Source organism: Canis lupus, chromosome 20 (genome assembly GCF_048164855.1).
Source record: "Canis lupus baileyi chromosome 20, mCanLup2.hap1, whole genome shotgun sequence".
In the NCBI taxonomy this organism is placed as follows: Eukaryota; Metazoa; Chordata; class Mammalia; order Carnivora; family Canidae; genus Canis; species Canis lupus.
Genome location: NC_132857.1, coordinates 55341766 through 55362622, shown reverse-complemented (window position 1 = coordinate 55362622; position 20857 = coordinate 55341766). Strand labels below are relative to the sequence as shown.

General features: G+C 38.0%; 1 protein-coding gene across 24 annotated transcripts in view; it reads right to left on the bottom strand.

Annotated features, from left to right (window-relative positions):
* MBD5 (methyl-CpG binding domain protein 5) overlaps nt 1-20857 on the bottom strand; it is a 433497-nt gene that overhangs the window by 13864 nt on the left and 398776 nt on the right. For 21 of the 24 annotated variants that reach the window (XM_072789109.1, XM_072789112.1, XM_072789100.1 and 18 more), the window contains 5 exons: nt 18825-19850; nt 16720-16931; nt 11402-12610; nt 8296-8421; nt 327-400 (listed from right to left, as the gene is read on the bottom strand). In XM_072789109.1, the coding sequence (XP_072645210.1) occupies nt 327-400; nt 8296-8421; nt 11402-12610; nt 16720-16931; nt 18825-19850 (2647 nt within the window). The remainder of the gene's footprint in view (nt 1-326; nt 401-8295; nt 8422-11401; nt 12611-16719; nt 16932-18824; nt 19851-20857) is intronic. The other 3 variants (XM_072789124.1, XM_072789123.1, XM_072789125.1) reach the window with 3 other exon arrangements.

Genomic DNA, 20857 nt, shown 5'->3' with positions numbered 1-20857 from the left:
CTACATGTTGAAAGTGTTTCTTTTCCAACATATGACAGGGATGGAAATGAAGGGAGAGAGGAAAGAGCTCATGAAGAGGGAAATCCCACAGAACAGTACAAATGGTTACGAAAATACTCTGTAATAGCTAATTTGGCTTAACTATAATGGTCCTCTTGGGTGACAACTACTAAACTGTACTTAGTACAGTACAGGCCCTAAGATGGACAAAATTACTGAGATTTTCTTGTCCCTATGAACACAAACTAGTAAATTATATCCGTGAAAAGCAAAATGGCAAAAAAAAAAAAAAAAAAAAAAAAAAAAAAAAAAAATTCAGTGCTTACTTTCTGTTCCTTTTCCGGGCTCGGCTGTAGGCTTCTAAACCTTCTGTTAGTGTCTTCAACTTCTCGGGCTCCACCTGAGTGAAGGCATGAAGACCAAACCATATTACCCAGACCTGCAATTGTTAACACCATTTTACTTTCCTGTGGGGGAAGGGAGGCTTAACTTTCACTGCCCTGTCAAATGTCCTGTCCTTGCTCAAGCAGAGGTTGACTGTGTGGCTCCAGGCTGTAACATCAATGGAAACGAGAGATCGTTTGGCTTTCATACTATCAACATTTTGAAAATAATATTTTAAGAACACAATTTGGAACTTCAATAGCCTTCGATTCACAAAATCGTATAAATCAGAGATCCCTGGTTTGCTTTCTCTACTTGCTTGATACTCAGCAACTGCAAATCTGTACTCCATCCGAGGCGGATAGGAGCGGTGGCAGTGAAGGGGGTGGGCTTTGGAGCCAGTAGACTGAAGTTTGAATCTGACCTTGCTTTCTAGTGTGAATAAGACACTCCGATGTTCTGAACCTCAGTTTCTTTCTCTTTAAAATGAAGACAATACCTACCTTCCAGCTAGAATTGCTGGGACAATTAGAATGCAACAAGGCAGGATGAATACAGGTAAGCAGAGAGTGGCTGTTATTACCTTGTAGTCTTAGGTATTGCAGAGGCCACTAAATGCGTGGAAGGAGACTACCATAGTCCTTGCTGTCTAGGGAAGAGGGTGTTGCTACACCTGTGGGCGTGTCCTCTCCTTTCTTGCTTTATCACTGCCGAGAATCTTGCTACTTTATCACCCTATGGCCACCAAAATGGTGACTGGGGGACTTATGAGGGTGGGGAGGTGCAGTCTTTGCCACTTCCCCCCAGTAATCTCCAGCATGGTTCTTGAAGCCACCCCTCCAAGATAAACAATTAATAAATAGTAAAACTTGTATGTGACTTGTGAGTAAAAACACTTTAAGAAAAACATTGCTATTTTTATTGATCTTAAAAAAACAACAACAGTTTAAATAAAAACAGTGTCGATTGCTGTGTAAACACAGCTTCAAGGCAAGTCTCCCAGCCGTCCCTTAACCCAGTTTTTTCCCTGCCCCTATGCTACTTTTACAGAAAAATTTGAGAAGGTGCCAAAATGCCTCATGGGTAAGAAAATAAATACTAAGAAGCAAGGAAATTATTATTAACTTTTCTCTTGAAATCTTCTTGACTCATGAGTATGCTTTATAAATAATTTTTCTTTGACCTCTTCAAAATTGAGTAGCCAGTAATGAGTAACAAAGGGTTTCCTTTGTCAGTTTGAAAACAGGCATGTCTAAATACTCAAGGAGAAAAACAATCAAACAAAGAAAACATTTTCCCTTTCATAATTTTTGTACTTTGTCCTAAAGGATGCAAATCTCATATTTCTATATATCTATATCTCCATTCATTGGAGACACCCAATTTCTTGTGTGCTGGAACAAGAGACAATTCTGTTCTAATAACACTTCATGGAAACCATGAAGAAAAGTGTCTTGCTGAAATAACTGGAAAAGCTTAAGTGAGATGAATATATATATATGTGTTGTTTTAAAAAAAAAATAGTGCCTGGGTACATTTTCACATTTCATGTTGAAGAGGTTTCATCTTGTATTTACTCACGTGAAAAGAAAAAGAAAGATATTTCACACATTACATTTCTATAATCTATCGCTAATTCCACTTATATTTAATCCCCCCCCCTTTTTGGCAGTAGGAAGGAAGCTCTCCTATGTAGTAAACTTATAGTAGGCACAAATTGGTGTAGTGAAAGATCTCAGAAGGGATTGATGCAAGCGACAGAAAGCAGATTCACAGTGAAACAAAGCAAAACATCAATATGAAGACTTAATCCACTGGTGTTAATTCTTAAACACTAAGTTATGTAAAACTATTTTTAAAATTTTCAGTTTTTATTTTTAATTAAATAAGGAATAAGGGGCAATAAAAACATTTCTTGTGCATTTATTGTGGAAAAGGCACTGTTTCATTATTTAATATGATAATACTGCAAACTAGTATTATTTTTGTTATTTTACAGATGAAACTCAGTGAATTTAAGTAACATGGCCAGCACTGAAACTCAGGTCTGACTCCAAAGCACTCAACCTCTCTCCACCACACCAACTACAATATACATTGATGTTTACAATCATTTTTTACACACACTTACACACACATGCACATATACTAAAAAAAAAAATAGGTCAAATTATTTTAAAACAAATTAGATTCTTCCAGAAATTTAGATAATACATGCTCAAATTTATCTTTAAAAACTTTTTTATGCTTGGATAATTTTCTGAACTAATAATCTACCATGATTTTTCTTTTCATTTAAATTGCCTCTAAGGCTGTAAGGTACTCTATAATGAACTATATTATTTATAAAGGATTCAAAATGACCTTGAAAGAGAAAGCAATGATGGTGCTTTCTGAAACTAAATACAAATAAGTTACACATCACTGTTTATTTCTGATATGACAAGATCATACATATCCAGAGGTAAATGTTTCGTTTATTTTGTTTCAGAATTTTAGTACTCTACTGAATTGTGAAATATATGAACAGCGTATGTTGTTTATAGGGAATTATTCATATACTTATGCAATATTCAAGAAACTCTTTAAAGATACTGCCGCCCCCTAAGATGGGATTGGAGAAGAACAAAATAAATTCAATTTCTAGTCAAATAGAAATCATATTTAATGATTTAATGAATACTCCCTCATAAATTACTTAGCTAACTTGTAAATGAAGAAAGTACTGAGAAATCAAATACATAAATGTAACATTAAAAAGGATAAACACAAATATTTCTATAAACCTTACATTGAAGGAGCAAGTAATTTAAGATACTTAATACTGTGATCTGTAATTACAACCTTATACTCCTGTACATTCATAAGCCAGGAGTTCTATAAATTATTTAATTCCTATCCTGGTGAGAAATCAAGGGAGGACTTTATAATGTACCTTTACTCATAATCTATCCCATTTTCTCACTCTGGTAATGATGAGGCTAATAGGAATGACCAACATGGTATAACCCTCTGCACATAAATCATTTAAGATTTAGAAAAAATTACCAGAACTTATACATATTTATAGTTCAATTATTACCTCATGTATAAATATACACACATATTGGATATATTTTGACTCCTAAAGCCTTGTTCACTCATTCACATTCTTTAGATATCACAATTCTTCACATGAATAGTCCTACAGCCTGTTCAAGCAACAGAAAGCAGATTCTGAACCCCACCTGTTCAGTAGGGTTGGAAACATACCCATACACTCTTTTGGGTGGAAGTTTAAGACTTTTCTGAACAAGTCTGAATCTCTAGTTGCTTATTTTGTTCACAAGGCACACAGTAAAATTTGGCAATTTAATTAAGTTTGATTTGGGGTCAACACAGTAGAATGTAGTGATCTTAGAAGTAACTTAAATCTACGACAAGGGAGACACAAATCCTTCAGAGAACCAAACTGACCCTCTGAAAATGAGGTAGAGTATATATTAGAAGAGCTTGGATCAAAGATCCTAGATCACTTTTGAATAGAGCCAATTAAGTAAAGATGATGTCAAAATTCCCCATAGGCTTTAAACCTGGTAACAGGATTGAATTTCTTGGTGATTTACTTCGCTGCTACTTAGTGGTGAGGGGAAGCTGTCACACAAAGGTCAGACAAAGGACAGAGTACAAGCCACCTCCCAGGTTTCATAGGAGAGGCGGGCAGCTGAACTCAAGCGCCTTCTCATTCTTTACGTCTTTGTTCATGTCATCAGCTCCTGTGTTGGGGGAATGGTACTATGCAAAGAGTACTAAGCTTAGAGTTAGGAGACGGGGGTTGGGTCCTGGCTTAACTGCCTGTCACTTGTGTCCTTAGGAATGCTACTTCGCTGAGTTTCAGCTCCCTCATCTGTACCATGGGGATGGTTGTGCGCTTCTTTATGCATCACTGAGAGAATCTAAAAAGACAATGAAGATGAAGGTACTTTGTAAACACCAAATCAGTCTTTACCAAAGTGTCATTAGTGGCATGTGAAACAAGGACAGACCTTTAATATTTTTTAACATTTTTAATAGTTATATATTCATATGTTTATATTAGAAAAATACAAAAAACATCATACTTAGGATTTTACGCATATTATATCTTAGAGTAAGACTGAAGACATTATTTGAAAGTAACTTCAATGGTGCCTAGTTCATATTATGAGTCCAAAAAGTATTTGTTGAATAAATAAATAAATAGTAAATGAATTTGCATAAAATTTTTAAGTATAGTACAGGTAGCATGCAACTTTATTTCTGTTTTTCTTGGGGGGGGGTGGAGGAACAGAGGGACAGAGAGGGAGAGAATCTTAAGCAGGCTCCACGCCCAGCATGGAACCCAATGAGGGGCTAGACCTCAATCAAGACCCTGAGATCACAACCTGAGTTGAAATCAAGAGTTGGACGCTTAACTGACTGAGTCACCCAGTGCCCCTAAAGGAACATGCATGCTTTTTTTTTTTTCTGTTTTTAGAGATTAGTGGGAGTGGGAGTGGGGGAGGCAGGGAGCAGACAACTTCAGTTGAAACCTGGGAAATAGAGCCCTGAAGCAATCAGCAAATATGAGGCATTTATTAGTTTCATTATTGACAAACACTTATTAAATAGTAAGTATTCAAGTCCTGCTAACTTAGGTGCGATATTGCAATATTTTTTAAAAAATGGGAATTAACGCTAAATAATTTGGAGTAAAGAGTTGACTCACCTGTGACAGAGAGGATGAACCTCATTTTCCATCAATAATACTCATGGAAAAATTCCTAAAGCGAACCCCTTTTTATTTTTTCAAACGAACTAATCAAATACACATAGACGACTTTTGTCAGTGGCCTTATCTGAGGCTTTGTGTGCGTGGATATGTGTGTGTGTGCTTCCTTTCCTCTTCACTTTGGAAACAGTGTTTTTAGGTAGAAGAAAAGTATACTACAGGACTAGAGTAAATCTATTCTAAATGTACAACATATTTTATACTGACCCACCACCCATCCTTGGAATTAAATGCTTGGGGTGAGCTCGGATTTCTAAAGCAGCACTGTTTAAAGTTTCATGTCACAGAAGCACGTACCTGCCTCCGACCTGACTCCATTTGCTACTATCCATATGAAAACCGTACTGACAAGCTCAAGAACTCTGTGTGGGTCTCAGTTACGTGTAAATGGAGACAGGCCTCCTTTTCCTCTTTAACCTTGTTCAAGGGAAGAAGGTTACCATATTCCACAGTTCGCTTCAGGGACATTCACGGTCTTACCTAAGCTTTTTCTGTTTTGTCTTTTTTGCTAATATTCACATTTTTGGTCTTATTTGGTTCTTCATTGTTATTATCTCCCAAATTTCCGTCAGGCGCTGACTTTGTCAGCCTGGCTTTTATCTTGCACATTACTTTTCAAAAACGATTTTCCTTCCTTTTCAAGGAGATTCTGTTGCTACAGAGCATGGACTGCCTCTGCCGTCCTACCAGCCGCAATGCAGCCCAAATACTGTGGTTGGTGATTGAGTGCAGGGACAAGGATTCATTCCCAACAGCAGTTAAGGAGCTATGTAAGGCAAGGGCAATATACAAAGCACACTTTCAACAGAGAATTATAGTACCAAAGAACAAAAACAGCTAATGCTGATAATCAAGCACAGAAAGAATGTTCTTTAAAGTAAAACATTTAAAAATCATAAGAGCTCCAACTTAAGTTACACATCCCCAAAACACGATGGTCAGCTGTCTTTGGATACGCTTCACACTGTCAGAATGTGTGTGTGTGTGTGTGAGAGAGAAGAGAGAGAGAGAGACGTACTCACCTGACATATAGAAAGTGTATTGTCCCAAAATAAGTTTGGTTATGAGTTTTAATAATGATGAGTTTTGTCTCATTTGAATAACTGACTACTCAGAGAGCGATTTTCATCTTTACCTGCCAAATATAACCACGTGAAAAAAGACAAAGTGCGATTCTCAAGAGAGAGCACCGTGCCCGCTACTTATAAAAACATGTCTTCATTTGCTCATCTAGTGTGTCACTGAAATGTACAACTTTTCTGAGTAATCAGAGCTCCCTATCTGTCCAAGAACAGCCAGCATTTCACTGAAGAGAAACATTGCGGCGCCAATCTGGAAATAAATCCTTTCCTAAATTTGGCTCAAGTTAGAATACACAACGACTATAAGAGCAATGAAATATGAAGACCAGTGGGAAATGTCCAAAAAGAGTAAAAGTTATGTACTAAAGAAAAAGAGTTTTATTTTTTGATTATCACTTGAGTGTCAATTCTTTCAGGTTAGTTAATATAAGATCAGAGAGGGCGGATGATAATCACAAAATATATTTTAGGAAACAGGGGGTCTTTTCTGACTTTTATGTAATTATTGAAACAAGTACATAAAGATAACCATCTCCCCCCCCCATAGTTGCACAGGTTTACAATGATTGCTAATTGGGGTGTCCGGGTGGCTCAGTGGGTTAAGCGGTTGACTCTTGATTTCAGCTCAGCTAATGATCTCAGGGTCCTGGGATTGAGCCCTGCCCTGTGTCAGGCTCCAGACTCAGCAGGGAGTCTGCTGGAGACTCTCTCTCCCTCTATCCCTCTGCCCTTCCTCCCCGCTCTCTTTCTCTCTAAAAAAATAATAAAATAAATATTCTTAAAAAAAAAAAAGTGTTTGCACTTTATGGTGGATAGGTGTAATGCCAGCAAAGCCATTTCCCTTTCCAAGAATGCCCTAAGGCCATGCCAAGATCTGGCAATGCAGCTCTCTGGCTGCGATGATGTACTGGAGCATAGCACTGAGGTCTTATTCTTGGTCACTGAAGCTTAAACTATAAAGGACTCATGGTTCAGAAAGAAACTTGCATCATTTATTTAGAAAAAGTATAAATATCTTTCAGACCATACTTGATTACAAACTGATAACCAAAGGAAAGAATGTGTTAGAGAGTGAGGAGACACTACTTTCAGGACGGTCTGATTCCGGACACATAATATTCTTTAGTGTTTTACACAGCTTCAGTATTGGGACAGCAGTCTATAGGGGTGATTCAGTCCAAGTTTCCATGGACGGCTAAAAATTTCTACTAATGAATATTGTTGTGTGTGTGGAGGGGGCGATGAGATAGGAAAGTAAAGGAAGAAAGCCTGTGTTGGTATTTTTTACAAACAACGTTGGGAGATGGACTTCCAGGTTCATTGAATAAAGTGCTTGAAAATGCTTCTGAGTAGAACTCCTGCTTGAAACGAACCGCTCACTATAACATAATCGGATATGCCACTTGTGTGTGACGTGCTGAACTTCATCAAAAAATGGTTGTAAACTATTTGACTCATTGAATATATTCATTATAATGCGCTCACTAGATTGGAGCCTCAATCTAGTTCGTAAACCCTTGATCCATGGATAATACAGAGGCAAACAATAACTAAACTCAAACGACCACAATTCCAGAGTGGAGAAATCCAAATTAATAAGGTTGTTTAACATAAAAAAACACAGGGGCCAGGAGGCTAATTTCTACTGAGCGTCTCTCGTGTGCTGGATGATCTGTTTATGGTATATCATTTAATTCTGAAAACATCATTCTGAGTGAGAACTGAATAGTCCCACTTGAGAGGTGAGGGGACTGCAGCCCAGGGAGATTAAGACACCCACCCAGGAGCAATTAGGGAATGGACGGGGCGGGGATCAAGCTCATGGGAGGATGCCCAGAGCCCAAGCCTCTTCCTGCCACACTCCGCGTGCTCTCTAGTTCTCCGTAGACTATGTTCATACGATGTTTGATGTTTTGAAATAAAACCCTTTACGAAGCAATCTCCAAACGTGCAGAACAGTTCCAAAGGATTATTAGTAATTCTGCTACACGTAACACCCCACCAAAGACGAACGGTGCCTTTCTAAGATCATAAACTGACCAGGTTGTTAACTATCATGACAGCTGGCTGAAGCGTCATCAACTTAGGGACAGCATGGACACCTCGGCCCGCGGCAGTAGTCCAGGGACAGCATTGATCTGTCAGGCCAGGGACCACCTGTACGGCCTGAAAACAAGAGAGGCGCCCAGCTTACTCTGAATTAGTAGCCTGCAATATTGCCAATTAATTACTTTTTAAACATTTTTTTGCCTGCTTCTGAAAAGAATCTGAAGTGGTTTGCTGAGAACAAAGACTGCAACAGAAAATAAATGACAGGTTCCTATGATGAGAGGGCTGGGGAGAGATTAAGATAATCGATCTATTCTAACACTTGAGTTAACATAGATTGTATCTGGAGGGATCTAACAGACTCTCCGGTTAATTTACTTTGTGGACATGGAAATAGTATGAACAACTGAAAATCTAGAAAGGTCTACGATGATAACATATAAGAAAATTGTTTACCAAAGCTTTCCTTCTGAGATACTACAAAGATAAACACTAGGGGATGGGGTCCCACATTTCACATTGGCAAGGTGGAATTAATTAGGTTTTACTGTTAATAAACACATGGTTTATGGAGTCAGTCTCTATCTTTGTCTCTCGACTTTATAAAACGTCAGCCATTGACACAGCGTAGAAGAGACCCTAATGCACTACTTGCCTTTTTAAAAGCAGAAATCTGATTATTCATGCACAAGACTTTATTTATCCAACATTGCTGAGGACTTAGGGATTCTATGTAAATCATATTTACATCATGACTGGTTGGTTCACCGGACTAAGAGTACGAATTTTAAAAACGTTTTTGCTGGAAATCTTTTCAAATAGATCACGCTTTGTCTTACACAGCTATTGAACATAGTTTAAATTTTTCTTGATGAACCAGGATTACCAAGACATCAAGCAAAGGCCATCTGGCTTGAAGTCAGACAGACTTGTGTTTGAAATTTCACCTTTTCTGGTCTTATAAATCGAGAACACTGTTTGGCTTGCTGGGCATCATTAAATAAGGTATGAGGAAGCCCTTCCTTTGTTTTGTGAACCACAGAAGAAAAAAGAGTGCTTGTGAAATAGGACTTTATTTTTTTAATGTGCAAATGTGAGTAGGTCCTGGAAAGACCAAGGTTTTTAAAAATGTTAAGTGCCCTCGAGCTTTTAAGGCTGTTATACCTTGCTTTCTAATGACAGATAAATATTTCATGTGTTGTCATTAATAATGTATTATATGTTTTCAAGTTTTGTACCTCTAAATGTGGGCTTTAAATTATTTTTTTGAATTACTAAAAATATTTTTAACGTATCCTGATATCAATGTTTTGATATTCAAGTTGTCAGAATGCAAAATCACAATGTCGTTTGGTGGCGAGGGGAGGGGAATATTTGAGTCGACAGAAATAATTTTATGTTAGAAATTCATCTATTGCCTATAACAAGGAAGAAGATTCTGGATTTTTTAAACACTTACTATTGTATAGTGAGTGAAACCCAGTTGCTTATTTAAATGAAGCAACATAAATGTTTCTTGGACTCGTAGATAATGATTTTTTTTTTTTTAAAGTGTATCTCCCCACACATCAGTGAGTAACTCAATCCCAGGAGTTTTGCAAACACAGACTAATCAAAAGATTAGGACCATTGTTTAATGTGAAATGTGTTAAAAGTACATGCCTTTATTCTCCTGAGGACATAAAAAGATATTTAGACAAGGCATTTAGGACAGGAAGAATGTTTCCAGGAAAGGGAGGCTATAATCTTTTCTTTCATTAAGCTTTTTGTAAAATGGCACCTAAAAAAGACTTGGTTTCATTTGCACCAAGATTGTAAAACAGTGCAGTGTCTACATCTTATATTTGTAGCAGTCCATTTATATCCTAAAAGCCCAATTTTGCTGTTTCTAATTACTTTTTGAATAAACTGTCAAAAATATTTAGGTTTATCAACCTAGAGAATGTTTTGTCTGGGCTCAGAGAGATTAAAGAATAAAATGTTTTGTGAATAGGGGTATGGAATTCATTTTCTTATCAAACGTAGAAACACTATGCCCAGAGCACACCCTGACAAGTATATATTAGGCATTATAAGCGATGGGCTTAAGGACCTCCTGGTCATTTGGAGAAAGACAATCTTTTTATTGTGCTGGCAAAAATGTTTTTGGTTTCCTGCCATTAAACCTAAGTGCCAGTGGAGGTTTGAGCAGAGTTGAAATAGCTTTATACAATATACTCTTTAAGAGAATACCATATATTTGTTAAGAGTAGTTTTTATTTCTTAAGGAGATGAAAAATTATGTTTCCTCATCATGTGTGGGGAATGTGCATAATTATCTCCTCCTGGTCAGATATAAATTTTTCTATCCGCTTTAAACATTCTGCATGTTTCTCGCCTAGTGAGCCAATTTATCAATTGTGAGGGGGGAGGGGGAACCCAGAAGACCCCTACTAATTTCTTCTAAATTGAATAGTAGTTTCATGGAGAAGTTTTCATTTAATTTATATGATCAGATTGTGTTAAGTAGAACCAGACGGTGGGGTTAAACATTTCCATATGTTATAAAGGCCCAGAACTTTTCCTGAAAGGAGACACCATTCTGAATACAGACATTACCTGCTGCTTCCAGAAATGGCTGCAATTACACCCGGGTTTTACCCTCTCCTCAGCTCTACGTGGCTCCTGTGAGTTCAAGGAGGAGATGCTGTCCCCCAGCGCTTCCTGTTGCCCTACCTCTGCCATACTGCTGGACTTCAAAGGCCACCAGATTTTTTCCCCAGTACTTGCCACTTGCCTTCATCCTCTGTGTATGGAATGAAGAATTAAGTACATACAGGGAATGAAGGCAGGATTAAGAAAATTCTGGAAATCTGGTTCCTGGGTTAGAGGCCCTAGTGGGATCTCTACAAACACGGCACAACTCACCCCTTGATATGACATTTTGGTGACTATAACCATCCCCTCTTCATTTTATGCTCCAGAAGTTTGTGAGAACTTAACGAGTCATGAAGAATCCTAATTTCAAATCCAAAGAATCCAAAGTGACGACAACAAAAAATAACAATTGATATCTGAACAAAGGTTAGTATTTGACAATGGATAAAGATTGGTATACCTTCCCTTCCTCGGGGCTTTGTTGACATGAATTGTGAACGTCGTCTTCTCTTACTAATTTTCCAGGCCAAGAAGTAAGTCCTTTGATTTGGCCCCAGACCAAGTCGCCAACGTTGAACGTCCTTGGCCTATAATGTATCAACTCATTTGAAGAAGGGGAATCTGGATTCCTTAGGTCATCTTCACTACTAATGCTTTTAGCATCTGAAGGGCTAGGCACACACCCATTAATGCTTTTGGCATTAAAGTCTCCATTGTAATGGATGTAGTCTTTGACTAGAGAATTTTCCAAACTATTTGAGGAGCTCGGAGACTGCTCCTCTAGGACCAGGTCTTGTCTTGTGGTACTCAGCAGCTCTCCAAAGCCCCGACTCTGTCGAGGTCTGTTCCCATTAATGTGTGCACATCTTTCCACAGTGTTCTCTAGTCTCTCCTTAAAACTCATCATAGTTCTTTTGTAGTTATTATACCTGAAATTTTCCTCCAGAATTTTATCCCCTTGACAGTTTCTTGGTGGTAACAGTACCGGGTGCTGTTCCCCAGGCAGAAATGGCAGTGTAGAGACATTGTTGGACCTTTCGTGACAAGGACTACTGTGGATATGGCCTGGATGATCTAAAAATTCCTCACACTTCCACCTGTTTCGCTCCCCTCCAGGGCTTTGCTCCCCATCCCACTGTTTTTTGGATGTGTGGCAACTTGCTGACTTGAAATATTCAAACCCATCTCCTTCATTTGAGTTTTTCCCATGGTCCAGATTCCTGGGCAGCCGAGCCCCTCTTGCATTCCTCAGCCTACCATCATGATCGACACTGCCCATGTTTCGTCCATGAATGACCGCACTGACAGCACTGGGGAGACTTAACGGGTCACCAATCGAGGCAGTGAAGGCACTCATGGCACTCAGAGCTGGAATGGGGCTGATCTGAGTTGTACTGTTGACTGCAGTGGTGATGACAACCTGCATTCCTTTGCTGGCTGCATCAACAACTGCTTTGTAAATGGCATCTACAGAAGCATCACCTTGGCCACCCACAATGAGGCCATCTTTCACCTGCTGACCAAGAGATGGGTCAATCCTCGGTTGCAACTCACAAGATGTATCTTGGAAAGGTGGAAGTGTAGTGTTTGGATTCTCAGGAAGTGCCGTGAGCCCCGGCTGAGAGCTTATTCTTTTGTTTAGGAGAGCTGCATCTTCCTGCATTCTCACCTTGAAGAAACAGACAGGAAGCAGTGAGAGACAGAAAAGTTTCTAAAGACGTCAAAGAGAAAGACCATAATTTTAAGATTTACCGAAAGGCAAACAAATATAACAAGGAGAGAAATATAAAGAAAGAACAAGGCTCAAAATGTAATAAAAAGTCACTCTGTATAGTAGAGTTTATGTCTTGATCATACTTGGGTAGTTTCTTTGGTTGAAATTATTTCATACATTTGTTTTAAAGAACTCAGGGATCCCTGGGTGGCGCAGCGGTTTAGCGCCTGCCTTTGGCCCAGGGCGCGATCCTGGAGACCCGGGATCGAATCCCACGTCGGGCTCCCGGTGCATGGAGCCTGCTTCTCCCTCTGCCTGTGTCTCTGCCTCTCTCTCTCTGTGTGACTATCATAAATAAATTAAAAAAAAAAAAAAAAAGATTTAAAGAACTCATCACTGGGGCACCTGGGTGGCCCAGTCAGTTGAGCGTCAGACTCTTGGTTTCTGCTCAGGTCGTAATCTTGGGTTCTTGGGATCAAACCCCTGGTCAGGGCTCTGTGCTCAGTGGGGAGTCTGGTTCTCTCCTTCTCCCTGTGCCCCTCTCTCCTTGCTCATGCACTCTCTCTTTTCTCTCTAAAATAAATAAATCTTAAAAAAATAAAAATAAAAGAATGTATTTCTAAAATAAATGAACAAATAAATAAAAAATAAAAAACTCATCATTACCAAACATTCTCTAGAAAAGTTAAAGGTGAGGTGGTTGGACACAAACTGTTTTCAGGTAATGACTCCATGTATTTAAACGTCATTACAGGTTCTGCAAGTTGGGTTTCAGAGAGACAAGTCCATCACCAGCACTGCTCAAATTACAAAGGGAACCAGATTTTGGAAAGGAGTTCTAATTCACTGATATTTCTACTGAACTACAACATAAGCTAAAAGAAAATTTTCTCTTTCTCTTTCTCTCTCTCTCTCTCTCTCTGTCTATATATATATATATACACACACTCTTTCTCTTTCTCTTTCTTTCTCTCTCTCTCTCTATATATATATACACACACACTTTTTTCGTAACAATAAAATATTCGTAATTTATTTCATAACAATAAAATAAAATATTCGTAATTTATTTCGTAACAATAAAATATATATATACACACTTTCTTTCTCTTTCTCTCTCTCTCTCTATATATATATACACACACACTTTTTTCATAACAATAAAATATTTCTGATATGACATTATATTTCTGAAGACTTCAGATAAAGCAGTGACACCTACTCTTCAATCTTACCAGGCTACTGACTGGGGGACACCACCATGCGGTCAGCAATGACAATGGCTCTCTATAGAAGTGATTCTTAATTGGGAAGAGGGGAAGGAAGGGGATGCCCAGCAGGTAAGAATGTCAATGGTCAGCACAGGGAGGATGAATGCACTTTGAAAAAGTCCCCAAGGTTATTCTAATTGCACCAACCCCACCTAAAAACTGCTGCTCCAGACCCTTGCTACTTCGGATTTCCTCTTCAAAGATTTCTTCCTTCTTGTCTTCACATCTTTTCCCACTAAACCAGAACCTGGGATCCATCAACATATCAACCACTCTCTTGTTATTCTCCCCCTGTCTACACCTACCAGATAAAATCTCAATGTGGGATCAATTTAACTGCCCTTATCTATATCCAGTGAGAATGCTGAGTATCTGCCTAGAAATTTAGGGCTTTCAACTACAGCTGGGGGCTTAATGTTTCCATCAATCTGATGATCCTCAAGTTAGGTATCATTCTCCTTCACAACTGTTCAAATCTTTACCCACTTCTTCAAGCTGGTTGTTACAGCATCTCCAGCACTATTCTTAGTGGAAAACCCTTACTTAACAGAGAAAATGGAGTTCACAGGTTAAGAATTCTCATAGTTCTTATACTCTGCTACTCCCTACCCCCTGGCAGCACACACTTTGCAATGATACACGTGTCACATCCTGCCCTGCTTCCCAGTGTTAAGAGGGGCCTCTTGTTTTCTGAGGGTAAGTCCTCTTACTTATGCTCTGATTTCCAAGGCACTCCTCAGGGATTTTGCCTCATTTGTTATCCCTTCTCTTCATTATGTTCAATCTTTTCCACATTTTTTCTTTTTTTGCTCTTAAATTTTTCTTTTTTAGCATACAACCATGTGCACAGCTTCCATATTTTAAAAGTTTGCTCATACTATGTCTGCCTTGGGGCACCACCCTATTTCTCTTATTCTTTATGGTTAAGTTTCTGAAAGACTAATCCACACTCTTTAATTCCCAACCTTTTCATCCTTCCATCCACCTTCCATCCATCCTACCACTCCACCAAAACTGCATTCCACCATCATTGACGATGTCCTAAATCTAGTGGGTTCTCTTCAGGCTTTATCTACTTGTTTGAGATTTTCAGTGACATGGCTGAGTCCTTTTCTTCCCTTCTAAATTATTTTATTACACAAGATGTCTATGAATATTTTCTCATTTTCAGAAAAAGATAAAAACGTTCTTTGTCACTCCTCCCCACCCAAACTTGACTCTCGCATCCCACTCTGATTCCAGTCCCTCTCTCAGGAGTAATCAGCGCTGGAATGCATCCTTGCAGACACTTATGTTTAATACACTAAGGTGTGTAGGTACATATCTAGTTTTCTTTCCTTCCTTCTTTCACATAAATGGTAGAGTATTTTAGTATTGTTCTATAATACCACAGTATTAAAGTCTTGCATTCTTGTGGATCTTTCCAAATCAGTTATGTAAATCTATCTAAACCTTTTAAAATACTTGACAGAGGGCAGCCCGGGTGGCTCAGCGGTTTAGCGCCACCTTCAGCCCAGGGCGTGATCTTGGAGACCGGGGATCGAGTCCTGCATCAGGCTCCCTGCATGGAGCCTGCTTCTCCCTCTGCCTATGTCTCTACCTCTTTCTCCCTGTGTTTCTCATGAATTAATAAATAAAATCTTTAAAAAAATACTCAAAAGACAGATACATCATGATATATTAATTATTTCCTTACTGATGGACGCGGCTTCTAATTTTTGCCACCACAAATCATGTTGTAATGAACATTCTAGCCTGCGCCCTTTTGTTCACGGTTGAAGATTTCTCTAAAACAGATACAAAGAAGTTGAACTTCTGCATTAGAGGATATGTATATTTAAAAACCTGATAAACTATCAAATTACCCTCCCAAAGAACTATATCAGCATACAATCAGACCAACAGTATATCTGAAAGGATCCATTTCCCCACACCACTCTCGGCAAGGGATATCAATCAATCTGATAGACACATTAGTGTTGTAATTTGTATAACTCTGATTACTCTTTTCATATGTTCATTAATAATTTACTTTTCATTTTCTGTGAATTTTCTGTTCATATCTATTGCTCATTTTTCTAATCAATTATCTTTTTTTCTTCCTGATTCATAGGAGCTTTTCTTCTATAACGAATGTCAATTATTTGCCATTATCATGCAAGTATTTTCTGCTGGGTGCCACTTGTCTTTAAGTTTGTTTAGAATACCCTTATCATAGAGAGATTTTAAAGTTTTATATATTCGACCTTATTACTTCTTTTCTTTTTGACTTCTTGATTTTGTGTCTTACTGAAAGAACCTTCTCTACCTCAAGATTATTTTAAAAATACTTCTATATTTTCTCTTTGTATTTATTAAGCATTCCTCTTTCCATCTAGCTCCTTAATCTATTAGGAATGTATTTAGCTTGTAGAACTAAAGGAATACTAAGTGATGGAAGCCAGGAAGGGCGGTGAGGGCTGGGGCTGGCGAGTGAGGCCAAGCCAGCTGGTTAAAGATATGGATTTCAATCATGAGAGCAATGGAACCCACAAAAGGGTTTAAGAGGATCATGTGATCAGTGTTTACTATCAGCTCCAAAAGGACCACTGAGATGCCTCAGACAAAATAAAATAACCTTCACACAAAAGACTGGAATGTTTAACAATATTCATTATTGGGAAATAATAGTAATTGGAGGTGAGAGGACACATTACTTCCTTCTCTGGTCTCTTGCCTTCAGTTAAGCATTTTAACAGACCCAGACATTGCCTACACATTATTTACTATTCAAGGAACCCAGGGAAAGAGTACCTGAAAGTTCTGAAACAGACAAGCCATGGGGTTACTGTTAGCCGGGCAAGGAATTGTGGGCTGTCCTTGAAATGCCTGCAGGTTCTGGTACCCTTGAAGAAGCTGCTGCTGCTGCTGCTGATTTGGAGGAAACATCTGATTGTTGTTTAACAGCGACTGCAGATGAGTCAGTTGATGGTTATTCAAAGTATTGTTTATTGAGGACATGTCACCTATAGTTTGAAAAACATAAAATGTAAGTCAATGTGACTCTTTGGAGATCCTATGCCTCTCTTTGTACCTGAGGATCCCTGAAACAAAAACGGAAAACTAGACTTGACATGGTCATTGTTTTCTCTTTTTCTCCTCAACATCCTACTAAGTGGTAAATAAAGAGGAGTTTTATTACTCAATTTTATCATTCATAATCAGTTTTTTGATTTTATATTCTGGAGACACTACTTAGTCTTTGCTCTATCCCTATATATTGAGTTTCAGTGTTACATAATTCCTCAAAACTGTTTTTCATAATTCCTCAAAACTGTTTTTGTTAGAGCACTTGAAACTAAAGGCTGAAATTAGCCCTAAAATGTTTTAGTAATCGTAAGTATTTGAGCAAACTATTAAACTATTTGAGCAAACTATTATGAGTGGGTCTCAATAGGCCTTGTTTACAAAATTTAGTTCTTGGGGCAGCCTGGGTGGCTCAGTGGTTTAATGCCACCTTCAGCCCAGGGTGTGATCCTGGAGACCCGGGATCGGGATCAAGTCCCACATCGGGCTCCCTGCATGGGGCCTGCTTCTCCCTCTTCTCCCTCCCTGCCTCTTCCTCTCTCTGTGTCTCTCATGAATAAATAAATAAAATCTTTAAAAAAAAATTTAATTCTCAAGGCACAGTCATCAATAAAATAAAAAATAAAAAATAAAATAAAATCAGATTTGGCCTAGAAATACATATTTTGTTTTTAAGTAAAAGGTTTACTATCAGTAAAAGGTTGGTTACCTAAAATTAAAATCATAAAGAAAGCTAACAATACAAAAGAACTCACTGTCATAATCATTAAAATAAATGTTACACAATCAGACGGGATTAGTTAATAACTAAGTTTATACTCAGAATTCAGGTTTAACTTGTTTGAAATTTTATTGAAATTATCTTGAAGACAATGTCATTGTCATTTGTCTTGTAACTTGAAATATGTAAATCTGTAATGCTTTTTAAATTATTTAACTGTTGATTTCAATGCCAAATAGAACTAAAATAAACCACAGCAACTAGTAAACTATAAAATAATAAACTATATTCTAAAGGTGTCCATAAAGCCTAAAAACATATTATTCATAGTTTTTTACCTATTGAAGATGCCCTTGTGGCAATATCAGGTATATTTGCCTATTTCCAGACTTTATGGACACCCTTTCTGTACTTAATATTACAGTTACCTGCATGAGTCAGTTGGATATACTTGACATTATTTTCTAACTTTTTTTGTGATAGAATAATCTGTATGAAGGATTTTGTTTTTAAGCCACAAAGTTCTAAGGAATTATACTGTCTGAGGAAATCTAACACAGCTATTGAGACTGTTTCTTTGAACTTGGGCAAAGTTTATCTTTGGATATTTTTATGCCCTGTTTCTCATTTTGCTGGATAAGCATTTAGTTTTGTTTATTTAGGGATCACCTGGAAAAAACACTTCCTCAAGCTGTTTCCATCCACAGTGCAGCTGCTCATACTAACCCTGTGATGCCACACCAACTAAAATTCAAGTAAAAGTTATTTTTAAGATGGACCTGTGCTTTATTGTTTGAAAAATAAGACTCTACTTGGCTTAAGAGAATGATAGGTAGGTTAGGGTTAAGTGGCATCAGAATCAGAAGATCAGAGAAAAGCAGATTAGAATGATATTTAGTACTGCTAGAATAGGGGAAAAGGAAAAAGTCATTTTCATGTTTGTATAACTAGGGATGTGTGTGGGTGTTATTATATTTAGTTCCTTAAGCAAGCTGTGACATAATAAAAACATTTTTTAAAAATAGTGTGACAAAATGGAGTTTTTAAAAAGGAGAAAATAGAATTAGAAAAACGTTTCTTTTGTAAAAATTTGTGAAAAAATTTAACTTACCAAGCAGACCTGTCCCCAGTAGAGGGTTAAGTAGCTGTGGCAGCACAGAGTTACTGTTGAGTTTAGCTGGACCAGGTGTATTCCCAGCATTATTAGATATATTCAGCAATGTTTCTGCCATTGACACCACTGCTGTCCCACCAAGTGTTGAGACAGTCAGTGCTGCCACTGCTGATGATGTAGTGGTTGTGGTAGTGGTTGCCTGGGAGGAAGTTGCTATGGAAACCTCTGGATGATTAGCGGTGTTGGCCGATGCTGAGTTCAGGACACCTCCCAACAGCTGGGGATTCAAGGCCATTAATCCTGAGGCCCCAGTGACAGCTGGGAGGAACAGGGGGTTAAAAGTAGTGTCACTGCCTGCAAAGCTTGGTAAAGGGTTCCCCAGGGGGCTGGTTAAAAGGGTCTCAGCTCGGCTGTTCTCTGACTGATTGCTTGGCAAATGGTCTGGTGGGGCTGTCATCTGTGTTAATGAGGGTAAAGGGGTATTTTGCTGTTGCAAAAGATCTGAGATGGTCAGATTGAAAGATGGCAGGGGAAGCATGGCAGCTGCTTGGGCTTGGTTCTGAAGCAGGGCTGCTAAGAGCTGAAAGTGAACAGGCTGCAATACCTGCCCATCCATGTCACCGGAGAGAAAAGCTAAAGCAGCGTTTACATTCGGGTTGAGAAAACCTAAAGGGTGGAGGTTGATCTCAGACTTGCCTTCTCCTGCTGAAGGCTGGAGGATATTTAATAGATTCTGGTTTAGGAGATGCTGTTGATTCACTGGCAAAGAGATAGGTAGAGAACTGAGGAGGCTGGGGTTCAAGGGGTGTGGAAGATGGTTGTTTGAAGTGCTGTTGGATGGAAAATGAAGTGCGTGCTCCTGGCCAACATAAGGAAAATCACTCCCAATAGGCAGCTGACTCTGCAGTGGGTTTCCAGCTGCGGTGGTAACTATGACGCCATCTTGAAGAACAGATGTTGTCTTTGTGATGGCAGGGTGGTTGGTGCCAGCTATGGCTATGGAGGAGGATGGTCCTGAACCGCCTAGAATGAAGAAGGAGAAAAACCAACCGCTTATTAATTACGGATGCCAAGGAAGACGAGCCCATACAAATACATTAAGATCCATTTCAGTAATTCATTACATGTCACCTTTGAGGATTTAACTCAGATGAATTGCAATCAGAGAGGAGTTGAAATCTGTTAGTAAAACTTAAATTTAACTTTATACTTCCTAATCTACTTTGAGAAAATATATATTGAAGAAGTTTAGAAATATTAAAAATATATTAAGAAATAGCTGTTTCTAACAAATAGCTTGTTTTTCACAAGCTGGACAAGGTGAAGAGAGGGAAATCTGTGTTGTAGTTCATTCAACTGACTAGATAAAGGTAACAAGGCTTTATTTTTAGAAAGATACTTTTCCATTTAAGAAAACATTTTGGTCTTTATTTATAATACTGCCTCTTGATTTTAGTGGAAAAAAAAAACCTGGAATATGCAGGAGACTACAAAACAAAATAAAAAAATACTGATAAAGAGAACTATTAATATGTTAGTGATAGTGCTTCAGGCCTTTCCCACCTGTATGTTTATACATATGCAGACATATATACATATATTACATATTTTAACAAAAATGGAATCATGCTTTGTAACTTTTTTCTTTTATCAATACATTATTGTGTTAACTTTACATTTTACAACTATCATCTATGAATATACCAAAATTTAATCAATCCCAGTTGAGGATATTTGATTGTTTACAATCAAATTACAATTACTCTAGTAAGCAACAGTATGATAAACATTCTTGTTAATTTAGCTTTGCCAATACACTCAATTATTTTCTAGGGATAAATTCTTAAAAGTGGAATTCCAGGGATAAAAGGGTTTACATATTTTTAACGCTTTGGATTCATATTCTCAAACTGTCCCACAGCAAAGTTGATCAATGCACACTCCATTAACATTTTTATAGACAGTGTATGGCAGTGTTCATTTCTAACCAACACTGTATTTTATCATTATTTTTTTAATCTTTGTCACTC